This window comes from Gorilla gorilla, chromosome 1, assembly GCF_029281585.2.
Source record: "Gorilla gorilla gorilla isolate KB3781 chromosome 1, NHGRI_mGorGor1-v2.1_pri, whole genome shotgun sequence".
Classification (NCBI taxonomy): domain Eukaryota; kingdom Metazoa; phylum Chordata; class Mammalia; order Primates; family Hominidae; genus Gorilla; species Gorilla gorilla.
The window spans coordinates 116,801,469-116,822,356 of record NC_073224.2 but is presented as its reverse complement, the minus strand read 5'-3'; the positions used below and the strand labels follow the sequence as shown (position 1 = coordinate 116,822,356).

Here is a 20,888-nt window from a genome sequence, read left to right as displayed (position 1 = left end):
TTCTTAAAGAAAAGAATTTTCAACCCAGAATTTCATATCCAGCCAAACAAAGCTTCATAAGTGAAGGAGAAACAAATCCTTTACAGAGAAGCAAATGCTGAGAGATTTTGTCACCACCAGGCCTGCCTTACAAGAGCTCCTAAAGGAAGCACTAAACATGGAAAGGAACAACCGGTACCAGCCACTGCAAAAACATGCCAAACTGTAAAGACCATTGACGCTAGGAAGAAACTGCATCAACTAACGGGCGAAATAACCAGCTAACATCATAACGACAGGATCAAATTCACACATAACAATATTAACCTTAAATGTAAATGGGCTAAATGCCCCAGTTAAAAAAACACAGAATGGCAAATTGGATAAAGAGTCAAGACCCATCAGTGTGCTGTATTCAGGAAACCCATCTCACATGCAGAGACACACATAGGCTCAAAATAAAGGGATGGAGGAAGATCTACCAAGCAAATGGAAAACAAAAAAAGGCAGGGGTTGCAATCCTAGTCTCTGATAAAACAGACTTTAAACCAACAAAGATCAAAAGAGACAAAGAAGGCCACTACATAATGGTAAAGGGATCAATTCAACAAGAAGAGTTAACTATCCTAAATATATATGCACCCTATACAGGAGCACCCAGATTCATAAAGCAAGTCCTGAGAGACCTACAAAGAGATTTAGACTCCACACAATCATCATGGGAGACTTTAACACCCTACTGTCAATATTAGACAGATCAATGAGACAGAAGCTTAACAAGGATATCCAGGACTTGAACTCAGCTCTCCACCAAGCAGACCTAAAAGACATCTACAGAACTCTCCACCCCAAATCAACAGAATATACATTCTTCTCAGCACCACATCACATTTATTCCAAAATTGACCACAGAGTTGGAGGTAAAGCACTCATCAGCAAATGTAAAACAATGGAAATCACAACAAACTGTCAGACCACAGTGCAATCAAATTAGAACTCAGGATTAAGAAACTCACTCAAAACCGCACAACTACATGGAAACTGAACAACCTGCTCCTGAATGACTACTGGGAAAATAACAAAATGAAGGCAGACATAAAGATGTTCTTTGAAACCAATGAGAACAAAGACACAACATACCAGAATCTCTGGGACACATTTAAAGCAATGTGTAGAGGGAAAATTATAGCACTAAATGCCCACAAGAGAAAGCAGAAAAGATCTAAAATTGACACCCTAACATCACAATTAAAATAACTAGAGAAGCAAAGCAAACAAATTCAAAAGCTAGCAGAAGACAAGAAGTAACTAAGATCAGAGCAGAACTAAAGGAGATAGAGACACAAAAAAACCTTCAAAAAATCAATGAATCCAGGGCTGGTTTTTTGAAAAGATCAACAAGAAAACCCTGTTTGGCTAGTTCACCTGGCTCATCTGATGGCAAGTTCCTATCTTGAGAGGACTATGAAATTAAAACCAATACAAGTGCCACAAATAACATACAACATTGTAAATCAGCACAATTTGTAGCTGGGTGAATGGAAGAAATAGTTCTATTCATCACTTCCTCATTTTCCCTAAATCTACAATCTCCAGATGTCACTACTGAATTAACAGCCAACAATTCCACAACATTACCTGGAAGACACTGGCCCTTTTTCTTCCTCTTCCTCATCATCACTTTCATTTTCTGTAAATAAATTCAGAGAAGCAGGTCACATTAAGCAATTCATACTTCACATATGAACAAATCACTGTCCAGTCATAGCACAAGGACATGACTATTATCAGTGCAAGAATAAGGATTCTGACAGGAATATTCTAGGGTGTCCTAGATTAACTTTGGTGAGAATTAGATGACCCTGCTTTCCAGATCCACAGGCCAAAATCTCCCTCTACGTGTAGACCATAATGCCATATTCCCTGCCTGAGTCAAAGTTAAACAAAATGTTTTCCCCAAAAAAATCTCCAAAAATTGGTCAAACAATTTTCTTTTCTTTTTTTTTTTTTTTTGAGACGGAGTCTCGCTCTGTTGCCCAGGCTGGAGTGCAGAGGCCGGATCTCCGCTCACTGCAAGCTCCGCCTCCTGGGTTCACGCCATTCTCCTGCCTCAGCCTCCCGAGTGGCTGGGACTACAGGCGCCTGCCACGATGCCCGGCTAATTTTTTGTATTTTCAGTAGAGACAGGGTTTCACCGTGTTAGCCAGGATGGTCTCGATCTCCTGACCTCGTGATCCGCCCGCCTCGGCCTCCCAAAGTGCTGGGATTACAGGCGTGAGCCACTGCGCCCGGCCGGTCAAACAATTTTCTTTTTTTTTTTTTTTTGAGGAATTAACAGTCTTTATTGGGCTCAGACCAGGAGTCCGTGGGAAACAATTTTCTAAGAGTGTTGCTGCAATACGGACTTATATCACCAGATAACATGGACATTAAATGTTTACAGGCATCTATACATGAAACACGACTGATAGATAAATTTGAACAACTCTTGCTTTAAAAAGAATCTGTGATTTGGGAGGCCAAGACAGGTGAATCATTTGAGGTCATGAGTTCAGGACTACCCTGGCCAATATGGGGAAACCCTGTCTCTACTAAAAACACAAAAATTAGCCAGATGTGATGTTGTGCACCTGTGGTCCCAGCAACTCAGGAGGCTGAGGCAGGAGAATCACTTGAACCTGGGAGGCAGAGGTTGCACCAAGCCAAGATGGTGCCACTGCACTCCAGCCTGGGTGACAGAGCAAGACTCCATCGCCAAAAAAAAAAAAAAAAAAAAAAAAAAAATCCACGATGCTACAAAGAAACATTGGATCAGCCATTGCATTGACAGGGTGGAAAACCAGGGTCCAGCCTTGCTTTATGGAAATATATCAGCAAAGTAAAGAAGAAGTTTCCGTCCTGATTTCAGGGTGACTGTGCAGCTAAGCAAGCTGACTTAAAGGAGATCCAGATGAAAGCTGAGAGCAGCGAAGCCTGGGGAACAATATTTCCAAATACAAAGGCAAGGCTGCCAGCTTCCTTAAACAGGCATAGAAACTCCATGGACATTGTTCAGGTACAGATGACTTAATCACAGATGACAAGAGATACTGAATCGAAGCTAGGAGGCCTGACAGATACTGCCTGTGCACCTCCTGCACTCAGGTGACTATGAGATTGTCACACTTGCCTGGGGTTGAGTAACTTGATACTGGGGACTGGCAGACAAAGGCATGACATTAGCTGAGAAGGACAAAAAAACTCCCTGATATCTGTTTAGAAACCCATCATAGTTTTTTATTCAAATGAATTTGTGTTTATAGAGCCTGTCTTCAGAGTTTATCTTCCTCAGCCTAGAGAGAGGTATGAGACACAAGGAAAACAGAGGCTACCTGGAATAATGTGTACAGCATCCTCCCATTCAACATGAGAGGATGAGCCAACGAGAGTTGAGTCGACTTTGTCTTCCTCAAATGTGATTTTGGTTTTCCTATGTGGCTGGTTGGAGTCATAAGGGCCATGGCTATTTGAACAAGTGATGGCACATTCCTCCAGTGAGTCCTCAGGGACTTCCTTTTCTTCAGCCTTCTGCATCTCCCTGATGAGCCAGGTGGGACAGAGATGACAGAAGATTAAACACAGAGGGATTGAACCCCAGGGAGTCCTAGCTGGTTTTGACAGGCGGCATTAAGAGAGTGGTCCCAGAAAGCAAAATAGAGGTTCCCATTAAGAGGGAACATGCAATCCTCTTCTCTCTGCAACAGAGCACGGCTGCCATGGGAACCAGAGAGGAAGAGAGCAGCTGGTGTTCATTGCACTGGACAGATAGGGCTGAGGAGGATGAAGACTCAGCTATCCCTGTACGGTGCAGACATGACACTCGGCACACATAGAGAAACATGACAGCTGCCGCACCCTGTGTCTAAGCTGGGTTATATTTCACATACTGTGGCCAAGAGAATGCGGGTTTTTGGCCCATGATAGATGCCAGAGAGGGTGTGCCTCCTAGATATTCTTCATATGTTACCATCCATTAATTGTTCCTGAGTATTCAGTGTTACCTGGGGGCAGACGATTTCTGCACTTTCTCAGCCACCTCAACTTGAACATCTTCATCGTCATCGTTGTCATTTTCTGTAAATACAGAAGTGTTCATTCAGATATTTCCCACTTCACAGTCTGCAAGCACAGTCAGCCCAATGTGCAACAGAGACATGAACATCTAGGCATGGGTCACCGTTCAACTGAAAACTCTCATGTTTTATCTTTCACAAAATGCCCTGGCATGGTTTCCTGATCCATCAGGCAATGCATTTCAGATCTGGAGGGCCACCATCAAGATGTGGCCAAATATTGAAAAGACCTTTTGCTTCCCATATCACTGGAGGTTTGTGCAGCCTCTCTCTGGACATTGGCAGCTGTCTCCCCAATCCTGCCAGATCTGATTCCCAGGCACAGGCTTGGTGTCCTGTCACAGTTTGCATTTCAAACCTCATTCTTTCTCTTAGAAGCAGACAAACTTGTCCCACAATCCTCTATGCATCAGAAGATTTCAAGCCTCCAAGTGGCTTCTGCTGTGTTATTCAGGGACATTCTATCCATGGGGAGTGCTCCAGTCTGAAGCACTTCCTACCACAAAACGCCCCCACATAAAGTGCCTTCTCCAACATCACACGGCGAGGGGCTTCATCTCATTTTGGAAAGCAGTTGTAAGTGTTCCCACATTTGAATGCTTCAGACCCTTGCAAGAGACAATTTGTCTGCCACGGAGAGAGAGAAACTCAGGAAGGACAAGTCATTCACTCTCTGACAGTTACTAAGAACATTGCCGAAAAGACAGCCTGGGAACCTTCATTCTTAGTACAGAGCTCTTTTCACTCTAACAAGCCTGCTCCCATCGCAGCCTCCTTCCTGTCCTTTAAAACTAGATAGATGCTGCCTCTTGCTCCAAAGACCACCTTCCATCAAGGAAGGAGGGACACTTGCAATACTGTGACCTCCAAACCCATGGGTTTCCCATCTCCGTTCTTACCCAGGAAGTCCTGGTCATGTCATGGCCACATAAGCTTAGTGGAAAAAAACACCACTGATACAACTGTCATTGTGAAAGTATGGAGGTCTGGAGTCTCTCATAAGCCTGGGGTTTTGGGTCATCAGGGCCTATGGCCACCTTACCTGGGCTGAGCTTTTGGACAAGTTGCTGTGCCAGTCTACACCCCTCAGCCAGCTGTTCTTGGAGGTCCTGCCCCTGGGACTTGTCCGGCTCATCCGGAGTGAGGAGGGCCTGGAGATGCTCATTCAATGAGCGGGAGGCATCTCTCCCTTCCCGTAACTTCTCCTTTAACTGGGTCAGCTCTCGTTCCTGAGAGTGAACCAGGACTTTATATTGCCTAAGGTGAGACGGTAGAGAAAATTTAAGAGTAGAAAGGGTTGAGTGATCCGTTCAAATATTGCAACAGAGACTTCTGAGACAATGTCCTCAAGGAGACCTTCAAGCAGAAGGTCAGCACATGTTGAAAGGAATGTCTGTGGCCAAGAGAAAGAATAGAAAATGGTTTACAGGCTTCCTCTGTATCAGAGAGGGCTCCTGCAAGATCCTCGATGATGTTCCATTCATCTTTCCCTTCTGTAAACAAAAGTAGGTGTCTTCCTAATTCTGTTTCAAAAAGACATCCTTTCAGTTCCTCACTCTGGCCATGGACATTTCCATGTGAAAATACACATAGTGCATCTTGCGGCCATTAGATACAAAGCCATGTACAGAAATGAGGCCAGGTGCAGATGGGGCGAATTGAAAAGATGAAAGAAGAAAAGAATGACAGGGTCGAGAAGGCAACATTGATTGAGTGAAAGAATGAGAAGCCGCAGTCAGTCAGGAGGTGATTCTCACTAAGGGTAAGTGGGGTGGTGACGGCACACCATTTTGAGTATACTGAATGCTGCTGTGTGGTTCACACTCCTTTGGTTAATTTTGTGTTATGTAAATTTCACATCAACAATTACTTGTTTGAAAAAGAGAAAACAAGGCTCTGAGAAACAACTGCAACCCATACATTTTTATTGTACTTCTTCTCTGCTTGATAAATACTTGTGTGTTGCGAGCCTGCCATGGCAATTCCTGCCCTTCCCCTGGCCCAGCTTCGTTCTTACTTCTCCCCACCGAGCTGTTGTACTTCAGAGATTTACACACCTGCCCCCCTGCCTGCCCCCATGGGGTCCCCTCACCTGAGCTCCTCAGCTTGCTTGAGCTGCTCCGCAAGCTTCTCCTCCTTGAACTGTCGTCGCTCATTCCTCAGCATAGATTTTATGAGGTCTTCGCACTCTTCATATTCTGAGAAAAGACAGACACGCCTGCCTCAGTGGAAGGCTGGACATGCTGCTGTGGTCACTGCCTACAGGGCAGGAGCCATCCCAAGGACAAAACTCTCCCCAGTACCAGGGTCTAGACAGGGATTTCCACATCTTTACTCTTCAGTCTCCTGACTTTCTGGCATCTGATCCTCCAAAATTTAGAGATGAAGGAAGAGAACCTCAAGGGCACATCAAGGAAGTTGACAAGATGATTCAACCACAACGAAGTGGAGTCAGAATTCACAGTCCCTGAGGTCTGACTCTGAATGCGGGGCCACTTTCCCAAGCCTTGCAGCCTCTCCTCTAAAACACTGCACTGGGGCATGAGTAGTGATTTCTTGTACAGTCGGGAAGGCCCCTAGGACTATGGGACTGATGGTTTCCCTTTTACTTGGAATTTCAAGGACAAGTATGCGAAAGATTTTGAAAATCTTTGATTTTTAAATCATATCTTCAGTTATGATTTTAAGAATCATATCTGAAGCATAAAGTGTGACACATAACACCATAAGGCCATGAAGGAAATATGCCCAAATGCTAATAAAGTGTGTGTTAATTTAGAAACAGCAGAATGAAGAACTAATAGATAGTGTTTACTCTGTGCCAATAAATGTTCTAGGAGATTGACAAGAAATAGCTCATGTAATTCACTGCAGCAATTTACAGAGGTAGGTATTATTGTAGTACCCTCTGAACAGGTGAGGAAACTGAGGGACAGACAAGACAAGCAACTTGGATGGAGCCCAGGAGACAGGCCCATGGTCCCTGCTCTGTACACTGCACTGCTATCTCCACACATTCTCGGGTGCGATCTTTCTTCCTCTTTAGCAACAAGACTCTGTGCCCCAGGAAGCAGGACTTCACTCTCACCAAGCTACTCTCTGCTTTTTATTCTTATTTTTATTTATCATTATTATTATTATTATTATTATTACCAGTCTTGCCCTGTCGCCCAGGCTGGAGTGCAATGGCAAAATCTTGGCTCACTGCAACCTCAGCCTCCTGGGTTCAAAGGATTCTCCTGCCTCAGCCTCCTGAGCAGGGGTGATTACGGTCACCTGCCACCACGCCCATCTACTTTTTGTATTTTTAGTGGAGATGGGGTTTCTCCATGTTGCCCAGGCTGGTCTCAAACTCCTGACCTCATGATCTGTCCGCCTCAGCCTCCCAAAGTGCTGGGATTACAGGAGTGAGCCACCATGCACGGCCCCTACTCCCTGCTCTTGATGCTGTCACTTATAGACAGCACAGGTTCTATTAGGAGTAGACTCCTCTTGAAGCCCCTCAGAGCAGGTACTGGCTACTATCACCAAGTTTCCCTCAGAGTCACTAGAACAGAGCTTTGCCTGTTGGGCCTCAACAGAAACTTGAACTGAATAAAAGTTCACTAGTCTCAGACATTTAGAACAACAGACTAGATGTTATTTGTCTGCAGGATCTTATATGGTACAGAGAGGATTCTTGAAAACACGATTGAGCCTCTTGGAGAAAACAGGTCATTCTGTGCCTGTGTCAGAAATCAATAAATGGCAGTTTAACTCTAGTCCCATCCCCACCTGATTGCAAACATGGAAAGTTGCTAAATACTTTGGTACCTCTGTCTTCCAACTTTGACAAAATGTTAAAATACCCATTTCTGTTTTCCTAGAAGTACAGGAAGGATGAAATTATTTTTGATGGAGAGAGCATTTAGTGTCTCAGAGAGAAGACAGGACATCATTCATCACTTTCGTGATGGTGAGCCTATAGATCTTACTGTATTTCTTCTGTCCGTTGGCCAGGAAGCCGGCCAGTTGAGTTACAAAACATTTCTCTTGGAGGCTTCTGAACTGCTGTTTCTTCTCTGCCAGCTGGGGGCGCAATTTCTCCTTGATTTCTAGAATGTTCATCTCTGCCTTCTTGCTGGACAAAGGGCCGGCTGATACCACCATGCTGACGTTTGTGGCAGAAGAGGTGGGGCCAGGGACTGGGGAGAAGAAAGGCAAACACATGAAGGGTTAAAAACTGGTGAAATCAAATAGGCTTAATCAGGACTGAGGGATGTCACTGGCAGCCTTGTCTACTTATTTGAAGATGTTGTTTCCCTGGTTTCACTCTTGTCATCTCCAGTCTTGATCTCCTTTAAGTCAACTTGTCTTAGCTATGCAGTCACCTTGAAACCAAGACATAAACACTTCTACACTTTTCTTGCTTATACGTTTCTATAAAGCAAGGCTTGGCCCTGAGATTTTTACCCCATGAGTGGCCAATGTTTCTGTGTAGCACAAAAGATTTCATTTTGCTTTTTTAATTTTTTTCTTTTTTTGTTTTTTTGTTTTTTGTTTGAGACGGAGTCTCACTCTGTCACGCAGGCTGCAGTGCAGAGGCACAATCTCAGCTCACTGCCACCTCTGCCTCCCGGGTTCAAGCGATTCTCATCCCTCAGCCTGCCAAGCATCTGGGATTACAAGCGCCAAGTAACATGCCAGCTAATTTTTGTATTTTTAGTAGAGATGGGGTTTCGCCATCTTGGACAGGCTGGTTTCAAACTCCTGACCTCAGGTGTTCCGCCTACCTCAGCCTCCCAAAGTGCTGGGATTAAGATGTGAGCCAGCGCCCCTGGTCAGAGACTTACTTTTTTTTTTTTTTTTTTTTTTTGAGATGGAGTCTCGCTCTGTCTCCCAGGCTGGAGTGCAGTGGCACAATCTCGGCTCACTGCAAGCTCCGGTTCCTGGGTTCATGCCATTCTCCTGCCTCAGCCTCCCGAGTAGCTGGGACTACAGGCGCCCACCACCGCGCCCAGTTAATTTTTTTTTTTTTGTATTTTTAGTAAAGACGGGGTTTCACCGTGTTAGCCAGGATGGTCTCGATCTCCTGACCTCGTGATCCACCCGCCCTGGCCTCCCAAAGTGCTGGGATTACATGTGTGAGCCACCGCGCCAGGCCGAGACTTCTTATTAATAGCTAAGACAAGCCAATGAAAAGGAGAGAGAGTCTAGCCTGAGAGGAGTGAACGAGGGTGGGAGGATCGTCTCAGCCCATCCTCCCACCTAAGTCTCCTGAGCAGTTGGGACTATAGGCATGCAGCACCATGCCTGCCTAATTTTTTGTATTCTTTGTAAAGATGGGTTTCACCATATTGTCCAGGCTGGTCTTCAACTCCTGAACTCAAGTCATCCTCCCACTTGGGCCTTCCAAAGTGCTGTGATTATATGTGTGAGTCACAGCACCTAGCTCCATCCTAGTTTCTGACTAAAACAATAACAATATGTGTATATACAGCCTGTCCTCAGAATTGATCTTCCATAGCCTAGACAGAGGTATGAGACACAAGGAAAATAGAGGCTACCTGGGAGAATGTTTAGAGCATCCTGACATTCATCATGAGAGGATTCTCTGTCTACAACCAGAGTTGAGTTGACTTCGTCTTCCTCAAATGTGATTTTGATGTTCTTGTGAGGCTGGTTGGAGTCACAAGGGCCGTGGCTATTTGAACAAGTGATGGCACATTCCTCCAGTGAGTCCTCAGGGACTTTGCTCTCTTCAGCCTTCTGCACCTCCCTGATGAGCCAGGTGGGACAGAGATGACAGAAGATTAAACACAGAGGGATTGGACCCCAGGGAGTCCTAGCTGGTTTTGACAGGCGGCATTAAGAGAGTGGTCCCAGAAAGCAAAATGGAGGTTCCCTTAAAGAGGGAACAGGCAATCCTCTTCTCTCTGCAACAGAGCATGGCTGCCATGGGAGCCAGAGAGGAAGAGAGCAGCTGGTGTTCAGTGCACTGGACAGATAGGAGCTGAGGAGGATGAAGACTCAGCTATCCCTGTATGGTACAGACATGACACTTGGCACACATAGAGAAACACGACAGCTGCCGCACCCTGTGTCTAAGCTGGGTTCAATTTCACATACTGTGGCCAAGGGGATGCGGGCTTTTGGCCCACCATAGATGCCAGAGAGGGTGTGCCTCCTAGACATTTTCATATGTTACCACCCATTACTTGCTCCTGAGTATTCAGTGTTACCTGGGGGGAGATGATTTCTGCACTTTCTCAGCCTCCTCAACTTGAACATCTTCGTCATTTTCTATAAATACAAAATGTTCGTTCAGATATTTCCCACTTCACATTCCGCAAGCACAGTCAGCCCAACGTGCACAGAGACATGAACATCTACGTATGGTTCAGCATTGTACTGAAAACTCTCATGTTTTATCTTTCACAAAATGCCCTGGCATGGTTTCCTGATCCATCGGGCAATGCATTTCTGATGTGGAGGGCCACCATCAAGATGTGGCCAAATACTGAAAAGACCTTTTGCTTCCCATATCACTGGAGGCTTGTGCAGCCTCTCTCTGGACTTTGGCAGCTGTCTCCCCCATCCTGCCACAGATCTGATTCCCAGGAACAGGCTTGGTGTCCTGTCACAGTTCGCATTTCAAACCTCATTCTTTCTCTTAGGAGAGGACAAACTTGTCCCACAGTCCTCTATGCGTCATGAGACTGCACAGGCCCTCCATGTGGCTTCTGCTGTGTTATTCAGGGACATTCTATCCATGGGGAGTGCTCCAGTCTGAAGCACTTCCTACCACCAAATGCCCCCACATCAAGTGCCTTCTCCAACACCACATGGAGAGGGGCTTCATCTCATTTTGAAAAGCATTCGTAAGTGTTCCCATATTTGGATGCTTCAGACCCTTGCAAGAGACAATTTGTCTGCCTTTGCAGATGGAGAGAGAGAAACTCTGGAAAGATAAATCACTCACTCACCGACACTAAGAACATTGCCAAAAAGACAGCCTGGGAACCTTCATTCTTAGTACAGAGCTCTTTTCACTCCAACAAGCGCCCTCCCATCACAGCCTCCTTCCTGTCCTTTAAAACTAGATAGATGCTGCCTCTTGCTCCAAAGACCACCTTCCATCAAGGAAGGAGGGACACTTGCAATACTGTGACCTCCAAACCCATGGGTTTCCCACCTCCGTTCTTACCCAGGAAGTCCTGGTCATGTCATGGCCACATAAGCTTAGTGGAAAAAAACACCACTGATACAACTGTCATTGTGAAAGTATGGAGGTCTGGAGTCTCTCATAAGCCTGGGGTTTTGGGTCATCAGGGCCTATGGCCACCTTACCTGGGCTGAGCTTTTGGACAAGTTGCTGTGCCAGTCTACACCCCTCAGCCAGCTGTTCTTGGAGGTCCTGCCCCTGGGACTTGTCCGGCTCATCCGGAGTGAGGAGGGCCTGGAGATGCTCATTCAATGAGCGGGAGGCATCTCTCCCTTCCCGTAACTTCTCCTTTAACTGGGTCAGCTCTCGTTCCTGAGAGTGAACCAGGACTTTATATTGCCTAAGGTGAGACGGTAGAGAAAATTTAAGAGTAGAAAGGGTTGAGTGATCCGTTCAAATATTGCAACAGAGACTTCTGAGACAATGTCCTCAAGGAGACCTTCAAGCAGAAGGTCAGCACATGTTGAAAGGAATGTCTGTGGCCAAGAGAAAGAATAGAAAATGGTTTACAGGCTTCCTCTGTATCAGAGAGGGCTCCTGCAAGATCCTCGATGATGTTCCATTCATCTTTCCCTTCTGTAAACAAAAGTAGGTGTCTTCCTAATTCCGTTTCAAAAAGACATCCTTTCAGTTCCTCACTCTGGCCATGGACATTTCCATGTGAAAATACACATGGTGCATCTTGCGGCCACTAGATACAAAGCCATGTACAGAAATGAGGCCAGGTGCAGATGGGGCGAATTGAAAAGACGAAAGAAGAAAAGAATGACGGGGTCGAGAAGGCAACATTGATTGAGTGAAAGAATGAGAAGCCGCAGTCAGTCAGGAGGTGATTCTCACTAAGGGTAAGTGGGGTGGTGACGGCACACCATTTTGAGTATACTGAATGCTGCTGTGTGGTTCACACTCCTTTGGTTAATTTTGTATTATGTAAATTTCACATCAACAATTACTTGTTTGAAAAAGAGAAAACAAGGCTCTGAGAAACAACTGCAACCCATACATTTTTATTATACTTCTTCTCTGCTTGATAAATACTTGTGTGTTGCGAGCCTGCCATGGCAATTCCTGCCCTTCCCCTGGCCCAGCTTCGTTCTTACTTCTCCCCACCGAGCTGTTGTACTTCAGAGATTTACACACCTGCCCCCCTGCCTGCCCCCATGGGGTCCCCTCACCTGAGCTCCTCAGCTTGCTTGAGCTGCTCCGCAAGCTTCTCCTCCTTGAACTGTCGTCGCTCATTCCTCAGCATAGATTTTATGAGGTCTTCGCACTCTTCATATTCTGAGAAAAGACAGACACGCCTGCCTCAGTGGAAGGCTGGACATGCTGCTGTGGTCACTGCCTACAGGGCAGGAGCCAGGTCCATCCCAAGGACAAAACTCTCCCCAGTACCAGGGTCTAGACAGGGATTTCCACATCTTTACTCTTCAGTCTCCCGACTTTTTGGCATCTGATCCTCCAAAATTTAGAGATGAAGAAAGAGAACCTCAAGGGCACATCAAGGAAGCTGACAAGATGATTCAACCACAACGAAGTGGAGTCAGAATTCACAGTCCCTGAGGTCTGACTCTGAATGCGGGGCCACTTTCCCAAGCCTTGCAGCCTCTGCTCTAAAACACTGCACTGGGGCATGAGTAATGATTTCTTGTACAGTCGGGAAGGCCCCTAGGACTATGGGACTGATGGTTTCCCTTTTACTTGGAATTTCAAGGACAAGTATGCGAAAGATTTTGAAAATCTTTGATTTTTAAATCATATCTTCAGTTATGATTTTAAGAATCATATCTGAAGCATAAAGTGTGACACATAACACCATAAGGCCATGAAGGAAATATGCCCAAATGCTAATAAAGTGTGTGTTAATTTAGAAACAGCAGAATGAAGAACTAATAGATAGTGTTTACTCTGTGCCAATAAATGTTCTAGGAGATTGACAAGAAATAGCTCATGTAATTCACTGCAGCAATTTACAGAGGTAGGTATTATTGTAGTACCCTCTGAACAGGTGAGGAAACTGAGAGACAGACAAGACAAGCAACTTGGATGGAGCCCAGGAGACAGGCCCACGGTCCCTGCTCTGTACACTGCACTGCTATCTCCACACATTCTTGGGTGCGATCTTTCTTCCTCTTTAGCAACAAGACTCTGTGCCCCAGGAAGCAGGACTTCACTCTCACCAAGCTACTCTCTGCTTTTTATTCTTATTTTTATTTATCATCATTATTATTATTATTATTATTATTATTTTTACCAGTCTTGCCCTGTCGCCCAGGCTGGAGTGCAATGGCAAAATCTTGGCTCACTGCAACCTCAGCCTCCTGGGTTCAAAGGATTCTCCTGCCTCAGCCTCCTGAGCAGGGGTGATTACGGTCACCTGCCACCACGCCCATCTACTTTTTGTATTTTTAGTGGAGATGGGGTTTCTCCATGTTGCCCAGGCTGGTCTCAAACTCCTGACCTCATGATCTGCCCGCCTCAGCCTCCCAAAGTGCTGGGATTACAGGAGTGAGCCACCATGCACGGCCCCTACTCCCTGCTCTTGATGCTGTCACTTATAGACAGCACAGGTTCTATTAGGAGTAGACTCCTCTTGAAGCCCCTCAGAGCAGGTACTGGCTACTATCACCAAGTTTCCCTCAGAGTCACTAGAACAGAGCTTTGCCTGTTGGGCCTCAACAGAAACTTGAACTGAATAAAAGTTCACTAGTCTCAGACATTTAGAACAACAGACTAGATGTTATTTGTCTGCAGGATCTTATATGGTACAGAGAGGATTCTTGAAAACACGATTGAGCCTCCTGGAGAAAACAGGTCATTCTGTGCCTGTGTCAGAAATCAATAAATGGCAGTTTAACTCTAGTCCCACCCCCAACTGATTGCAAACATAGAAAGTTGCTAAATACTTTGGTACCTCTGTCTTCCAACTTTAACAAAATGTTAAAATACCCATTTCTGTTTTCCTAGAAGTACAGGAAGGATGAAATTATTTTTGATGGAGAGAGCATTTAGTGTCTCAGAGAGAAGACAGGACATCATTCATCACTTTCGTGATGGTGAGCCTATAGATCTTACTGTATTTCTTCTGTCCGTTGGCCAGGAAGCCGGCCAGTTGAGTTACAAAACATTTCTCTTGGAGGCTTCTGAACTGCTGTTTCTTCTCTGCCAGCTGGGGGCGCAATTTCTCCTTGATTTCTAGAATGTTCATCTCTGCCTTCTCGCTGGACAAAGGGCCGGCTGATACCACCATGCTGACGTTTGTGGCAGAAGACGTGGGGCCAGGGACTGGGGAGAAGAAAGGCAAACACATGATGGGTTAAAAACTGGTGAAATCAGATAGGTTTAATCAGGACTGAGGGATGTCAGTAACAGAAATTCTTAACTTACTGTTGTAAAAAATGTGATCACTCCCCACAGCACTTTAGGATCCTTCACCGCAAAAACAAGGTTCGAGGTGCCTGAACTCAGTGCTGAAAGCACTGCCAGTAGCTCAGACTCTGATAAGAGTGAGGTAGAATGTGGCCAGCGTGCCAGGTAACCGTCTGCAGTTGCAATAACAGAATTAGAAGGTGGGGGTGTCATGGAATCTTAGGAGCCCTGCATTGCAATTGCCCAGGCTTTGCTGAAACACAGGCACCCTAGTCTCACCTGAGGGTCACCACCAATGGGGATCATTCCTTCAGCATTCACTCTCAGTATTCGTGTACCCTTGTGACAATGCCACAGACCCGTGTCTTTCCCAATACATCTAAGCATATTCCTCACTGTTTATCTCTTGTCTGTACAACATCATCAAGGCAGAAACAGTTTCCCAACAGGTTATATTTTCTTAATGGTAGTCATGAAGTCACCCCACCTGCTCTCAGTTAAAACAGAGCTTAAGGCTTTTCCACAGCTGTAAGATATCAAACTTTTAGCCTGCCCTGATATCCTCCGGGTCTTCTGCAGTTTTTTCTGTATCCACTAGAAAGTGAATGAATAATTCATTTTTTTAAAATGTTTTCTTTCCTGTCTCAGTATTCTTGCTGCTGCATCCCATTGTTAGACTGATTTCTTCTTTCTTACTGGGACACCTTCTCGGGTTTTCATTACATTCTAGACCAGTTTGACATCCCTACGTCCAAAGCTCTTCCTCTATGTGGGTTGATTTGTTTTTTAATGTCACTGAGCACTACATTTTATACTTGTCACTTATAGATGTCATTCTAGTGCCACAAGACCTCTTTTCAAGGTATCAAGTGATCAAAGTCATTTATATAGAGGTCTCCTGAAAACATGTGTGACCATCTACCTTGGGAAGTTTTGTAAACCTGATGCTATTTTGTTGTTTCCATTTTGTTTTCCCATATACTGAAAAGAACAGGGCCACGAGCAGTTCTTATGGAATATGGTTTGATATATATTTTGTTGAGATGACCTAACACCATTGATTTTGGGTTGCATTCCACTAACAGAACACGGCAAGATCAAGGTTATGGTCAGGGTTGGTTGGCGATCCTCAGTGTTGCTGTGCAGTAGAAGGTGAGTTTGAGGTGAGAGGAACAAGTAGGAAAGAGTGATCCCCTGAACCACCTCTTCGCTTTCTCAGCTTTCATCCCCACCTAGGTTTTGTGAGCCTGGAACTTGAGAGACTGTTCTGTAGCCCAGGTCTCCTAAGATTGGCTGCTGGACTTGCCTGAGTTGAGGGTGCAGTGGGTTGACCCTGGGCTGCCCAGCATTCATGTGGAAGGGAAGGAAGGAGGACTGGTTAATCCCATTTGAAAGCATCCCTCTCTGCAGCCCGCACCATCTTTCAGTGACACTGTAAGGATACTGCTTTGAGATGTATCAAAGGCTTTAAGTCAATGTATTTTCTAGGGTCTGGGAGACCTGACATTCTGTGTCAGAATGAAAATCTGTCAAGTTTCTAAATGAAAAAACTGCAGGTTCACAAAGTGTCATGGGTTACTTGAGGTCACAAAGGGATGAGTTTTCAGCACTGCCAATAAAAGCAATCACAATAATTATTCAGTAATTATTCATAGGATCCATACAATCCAGTAAATATTCATATATTTAGTAATTATTCATTGACCAATTCGTACAAGGCATTTTGCTCAAAACTGTGTTTATATTTGGACATTGTATCTTCATCATAATCCTTAAGGTAATGCTATTATCTATAAGTAACAGGTAAGAAACCTGAAGATGAGGGACAGCTAATCATGTATTTGGCCATATTTCCATTTTTTGGTTTTTGTGATGCTGGAAGAATGACCAGAATGGGTCACGGGAAGAGTATTCATTCCTGTATTATTTTCCAGGACAGAGGTGTGCCCTTCTAGAGTACTGGGACCAAAATTCAGAAGTGTCTGAAACCTTGCTTTAACAGTATGGGAAATAACCTCTATCACCTGGAATTTCCCTGGAACTTTGGAATATACAAGAGAAGTATGAGACGTGGGTCTTCCCTTGGCTGTGCTTAATTCACTCTTCTATGGAATACCAATGATTCTCACTAAGACTTTTGCCTTTTTATAACCACAATGTATGTCTTATGGAGAAGATTTTACACTTTGCTCTATTTAGAAAGAATAAATATGAGCAATAGTTTTAGGTTTTATGCCCTGGACTTCATATTTTTCTGATTTCTGTTTTGAGATTAAATTCTCATGTAAATAGAAAAATACTTATTATTTCTCATCAGGCCAAGTTTGTTATCAGCTTGAGTTTTTGAAGATGAAGCACAAACTTTTGATTTTATCTTTGTCCTCATCAGCGCCACTCATTGTCTCTCAGTATGACCTGGACTTGCCCCTGCATTTACCTTCGTCGTGCTGAGCCATCTCCATGCACTGCCCAATTCCATCAGTGATTCGGGGTCCTCCCAAGGCTCCCTGAAATGTGCACAGGGATCAGGACGTCAGACACATTCCAGACACAAAGGCAACCCACACTGTAGAGTGAGCAGCTGTGTTCCCACTTCCCTAATGTTCCAGTGATGTCCTCAAACTGAAGGGAACACTTTCCCTTTTTAAGGGTCTGTTCTTCATGTCTCAATGCCTCTGATCTAGTGAACACAACTGTCCTGAAACTGAAAGAACCTGCTAAATTTCGAGTTTCTGGTTAGGTGTCTAGTATAGGTTTACAAGACTTCCTTACTTACCTATGACTGCTGAAGTTTGAATTCTTAGCAGTATGATTCCTTTTCTTGTAAGCTGAGCAGCTTAGGAAAGATTGGCCATGTTGCTGTGAAAAAAGAGGTAAACTTAATTTCTACTCAAAGCATGCTTGAATTTGAAACTAGGGCTTCCACTCTTCCAAAGTTGGACTGTCACTACCTCAGGCATGTGTCCCAAAGGGCTCATGTCTCTGTTGTACTCAAAGTTCAAATGGAGCCCAGCAAGCCAGATCTCCTTTACTTCTAGGTTCCCTCAACAGTTTCTCCTCTGCTTTAGAGACTGCCTTGAAAATATTCTTGTCCTGCTGTTGTGTTTTGGCTTTGGAATGATGTGATGCAGCTCAATGGGTCCTACCCCCAAGTTGATCAGAGTAAGAAACAGCTGGGAAAGTCAGTGCAAATTCAAGTTCATCATCCTCCTTGCAGGGATTCTGATTCAGAGGGCTCAGGTGGGGCCTAGAATGTGTTTGTTAACATGACTCAGATGTGCAGTCAGTTTGGGGACCCACTGATACCATCGACCTTATAGTTTATGGGATGATTCTGTTTTGCTGATGAAGAAACTGAGGCATAGTCTGTAACTTGCCCAAGTTCCCCTTGCTGTAAGTCCTGGAGCCAGATCTCAGGTGGAGCAGCCTCTTCCCCATCCCCTTCCCACATTTTCCAATTCAGCTGGGTCAATCCTTTCCAAGTACGTGTTTCTCTCCCCTATACCTCATTTCTGAAAAAAGGAGAACTGGAATTTAACTTCTTTCATCTAATACATTTCCTCACAACATGCTGCCAGCATCATATTCTGGCCTCTTACTATTAAAGTGAGATGCCTTTTTTTTTTTTTTTTTTTTTTTTGAGACAGGGTCTTGTTCTGTCACCCAGGCTGGAGTGCAGTGGTGATTATAGATCACTGCAACCTTGAACTCCTAAGGCTCAAGCGATCCTCCTGCCTCAGCTTTCCAAGTAATTGGAACTCTAGGCACACATCACCATTTCTGGCTAATTTTTTATTTTTCATGGAGACAAGGTCTTGCTATGTTGCTCAGGCTGGTTTTGAACTTCTGGCCTCAAGCGATCCTCCCACTTAGGCCTCCAAAAGTGCTGGGATTACAGGAGTAAACCACTGAGCCTGGCCCTGAAATGCATTTTTTTTTTTAAATGAAAATACAAGGCATGGAGATGTGGAAAGACACCTTGCTTTATTACTGTTATTATTATTTCTATAGTATAACTCATATATCACAAAAATCACCATTTTTAAGCATATATTTCAGTATCTTTTACCATATTCCAAAAGTTCTGCAACCATCACCACTACCTAATTCCAGAATATTTTCATAATGCCAAAAAGCATGCCTGTACCTATGGGCAGTCACTCTCCAATTCCCCCCTTCTTGCAGTCTCTGACAACCACTAATCTACTTTCTCTATATATCGATGTACTTGTTCTGGGCACTTAATTCAACAAATGGTCCTGGGACAACTAAATATCCACATGTAAAAGAATCAAGTTAGACTCCCTCCTCGCACATAAAAATTAACTCAAAATGGATCAGAGACCTAAAGGTAGGTGGTAAAATTATAAATCACTTAGAAATAGTAAATCTTTGTAATGTGGGATAAGCAAAGTTTTCACAAATATGACTGAAAGCACAGGCAACAAAAGAAAAAATAAATTGTATTCCATCAAGTTAAAAACATTTGGGCTGAAAAGTATATCATCAAGAATGTGAAAAGACAGTACATAGAATGACAGAAAATATCTGCAAATCATATTATCTGATAAGAGACTTGTATTTAGGATATATTTTTTAAAAGCTATTACAGTTCAATATTAAAAAGATAAACCAATTATAAAGTAGGTAAAGGATCTGAACAGACAATCTCCAAAGAAGATACATAATGACTAATAAGTATATGAAAAGATGTTGAAAATCATCAACCATCAGGGAAATGTAAATCAAAACCACAATGAGATAAACACTTCACATTACAGATGAATATAATAAAAAAGACAGACAATAACAACTGTTGATGAGGATGTGGAGAAACTGGAATTCTCATACACTGCTGGTTGGAATGTAAAGTAATGTACCCACTTGAGAACAGTCTGACAGTTCCTGAAAAGGTTAAACAGCATTACCATCTGACGCAGCAATTCTGCTCCTAGGTATATATCCAAGAAATATGAAGATAAATGTCTACCAAAAAATTATACAAGAATGTTCATAACAGAATTATTGATAATACTCAAAAAGTAGAAGCAACTCAAATGTCAATCAACTGATGATGGATAAATAAAATGATAAAATGTGGTAAATCCATATGATAAAATATTATTCAGCCATAAAAAGGCACAGAGTACTGATAAATGCTACCACATCAATGAACTTTGAAAACCTCATGCTAAGTGAAAGAAGCTGTCATAAATTACTACATGCTGCATGTTTCCATTTGTATGAAATGTCCAGAAGAGGCGAATAAAGACAGAAAGTAGACTAGTAGTTGCCTAGGGCTGGGAGGGAGTTAGGAGGAATGGAAAGTAATTGATAATGGGTAAAGGGTTTCTTCTGATGTATAAAAATATTCTAGAATTGACTGTGGTGATGGTTACTCCTATCTACTAAAATTACTGAATTGTGTACTTTTTTAAGAAGTAAATTGTATGGTATATAAATTATATCTCAAAGCTATTGTATTAAGGGAAAAAGCACTAAACACAGTGCCTTACACATATTAGCTAATATTATTATTTGTCAGTGGTATTATAGCATTTGTTAGAGATTGTCTACTCTAATCCTTTTATGTTACAGATGAGGAAGTTGAGAGCCACATGGCTGACTTGACCAAGATTAAATGGCTAGTAAGTAGGAATAAGTACTCAAACAGAAACTTTACCCAATTGCAGTCCATATGTTTTCTGGGATCCCGGAGTTCCCTTTCAACAATGTAAAATACAAACTTAGGTCAAAAGTTCCCATGTCTGAGAAAACTCAAGCCAAATCAGTTCTCCTCCAAAGTTGACAGGATTTATGCTTTAAAAATAGAGATACAGAATTCTCTTTGGAAAGATCTACCAAATTCCTGTAAGAAACAGTCTACCCAAAGTAGGGGAAAGGCTATATGAAAAGTTACAAGGCACTTCTTAAAAATATATCTTAGGTTTTTAGGGAAAGGTAAACAGACAAGTTTCCAGACCCGTGGGTGGAATGGATGTAGCAGATTCACTGAGGCTCACAGTGCCGTACTAAAGGGAGTCTACTGCTTAAAGCCAATTCACATCCTTAAAAGGTCAAATGGAGAGAAATTAAACTTGGGAAAAGCATTTTAAGACTGTGCTGTTACAAAACCTCGGGCCACTTAACTGATTAATCATGGCAATGAGGGCAGGGACCAGAAAAGAGTCTTTAGAACCTGTCATCCCCACACAGAAGAGCAACTT

At 43.6% G+C, this 20,888-nt stretch overlaps 1 protein-coding gene across 4 annotated transcripts in view; it reads right to left on the bottom strand.

Moving 5' to 3' along the window:
- The window catches only part of LOC129525599 (neuroblastoma breakpoint family member 10), a 45,152-nt gene extending 24,855 nt beyond the window's left edge, over positions 1 to 20,297 (bottom strand). The window contains exons 1-13 of one of the 4 annotated variants that reach the window (XM_063696255.1): positions 17,438 to 20,292; positions 17,099 to 17,168; positions 14,368 to 14,577; positions 12,471 to 12,576; positions 11,421 to 11,635; positions 10,313 to 10,373; positions 9,638 to 9,849; positions 8,066 to 8,275; positions 6,184 to 6,289; positions 5,134 to 5,348; positions 4,020 to 4,092; positions 3,351 to 3,556; positions 1,618 to 1,669 (exon numbers count right to left, since the gene is read on the bottom strand). In XM_063696255.1, the coding sequence (XP_063552325.1) occupies positions 1,618 to 1,669; positions 3,351 to 3,556; positions 4,020 to 4,092; positions 5,134 to 5,348; positions 6,184 to 6,289; positions 8,066 to 8,275; positions 9,638 to 9,849; positions 10,313 to 10,373; positions 11,421 to 11,635; positions 12,471 to 12,576; positions 14,368 to 14,577; positions 17,099 to 17,123 (1,691 nt within the window). In that variant the 5' untranslated portion in view covers positions 17,124 to 17,168; positions 17,438 to 20,292. Of the gene's footprint in view, positions 1 to 1,617; positions 1,670 to 3,350; positions 3,557 to 4,019; positions 4,093 to 5,133; positions 5,349 to 6,183; positions 6,290 to 8,065; positions 8,276 to 9,637; positions 9,850 to 10,312; positions 10,374 to 11,420; positions 11,636 to 12,470; positions 12,577 to 14,367; positions 14,578 to 17,098; positions 17,169 to 17,437 lie in introns of all 4 variants that reach the window. The other 3 variants (XM_063696266.1, XM_063696282.1, XM_063696311.1) reach the window with 3 other exon arrangements.
- Between the last annotated feature and the right edge of the window lie 591 nt (positions 20,298 to 20,888).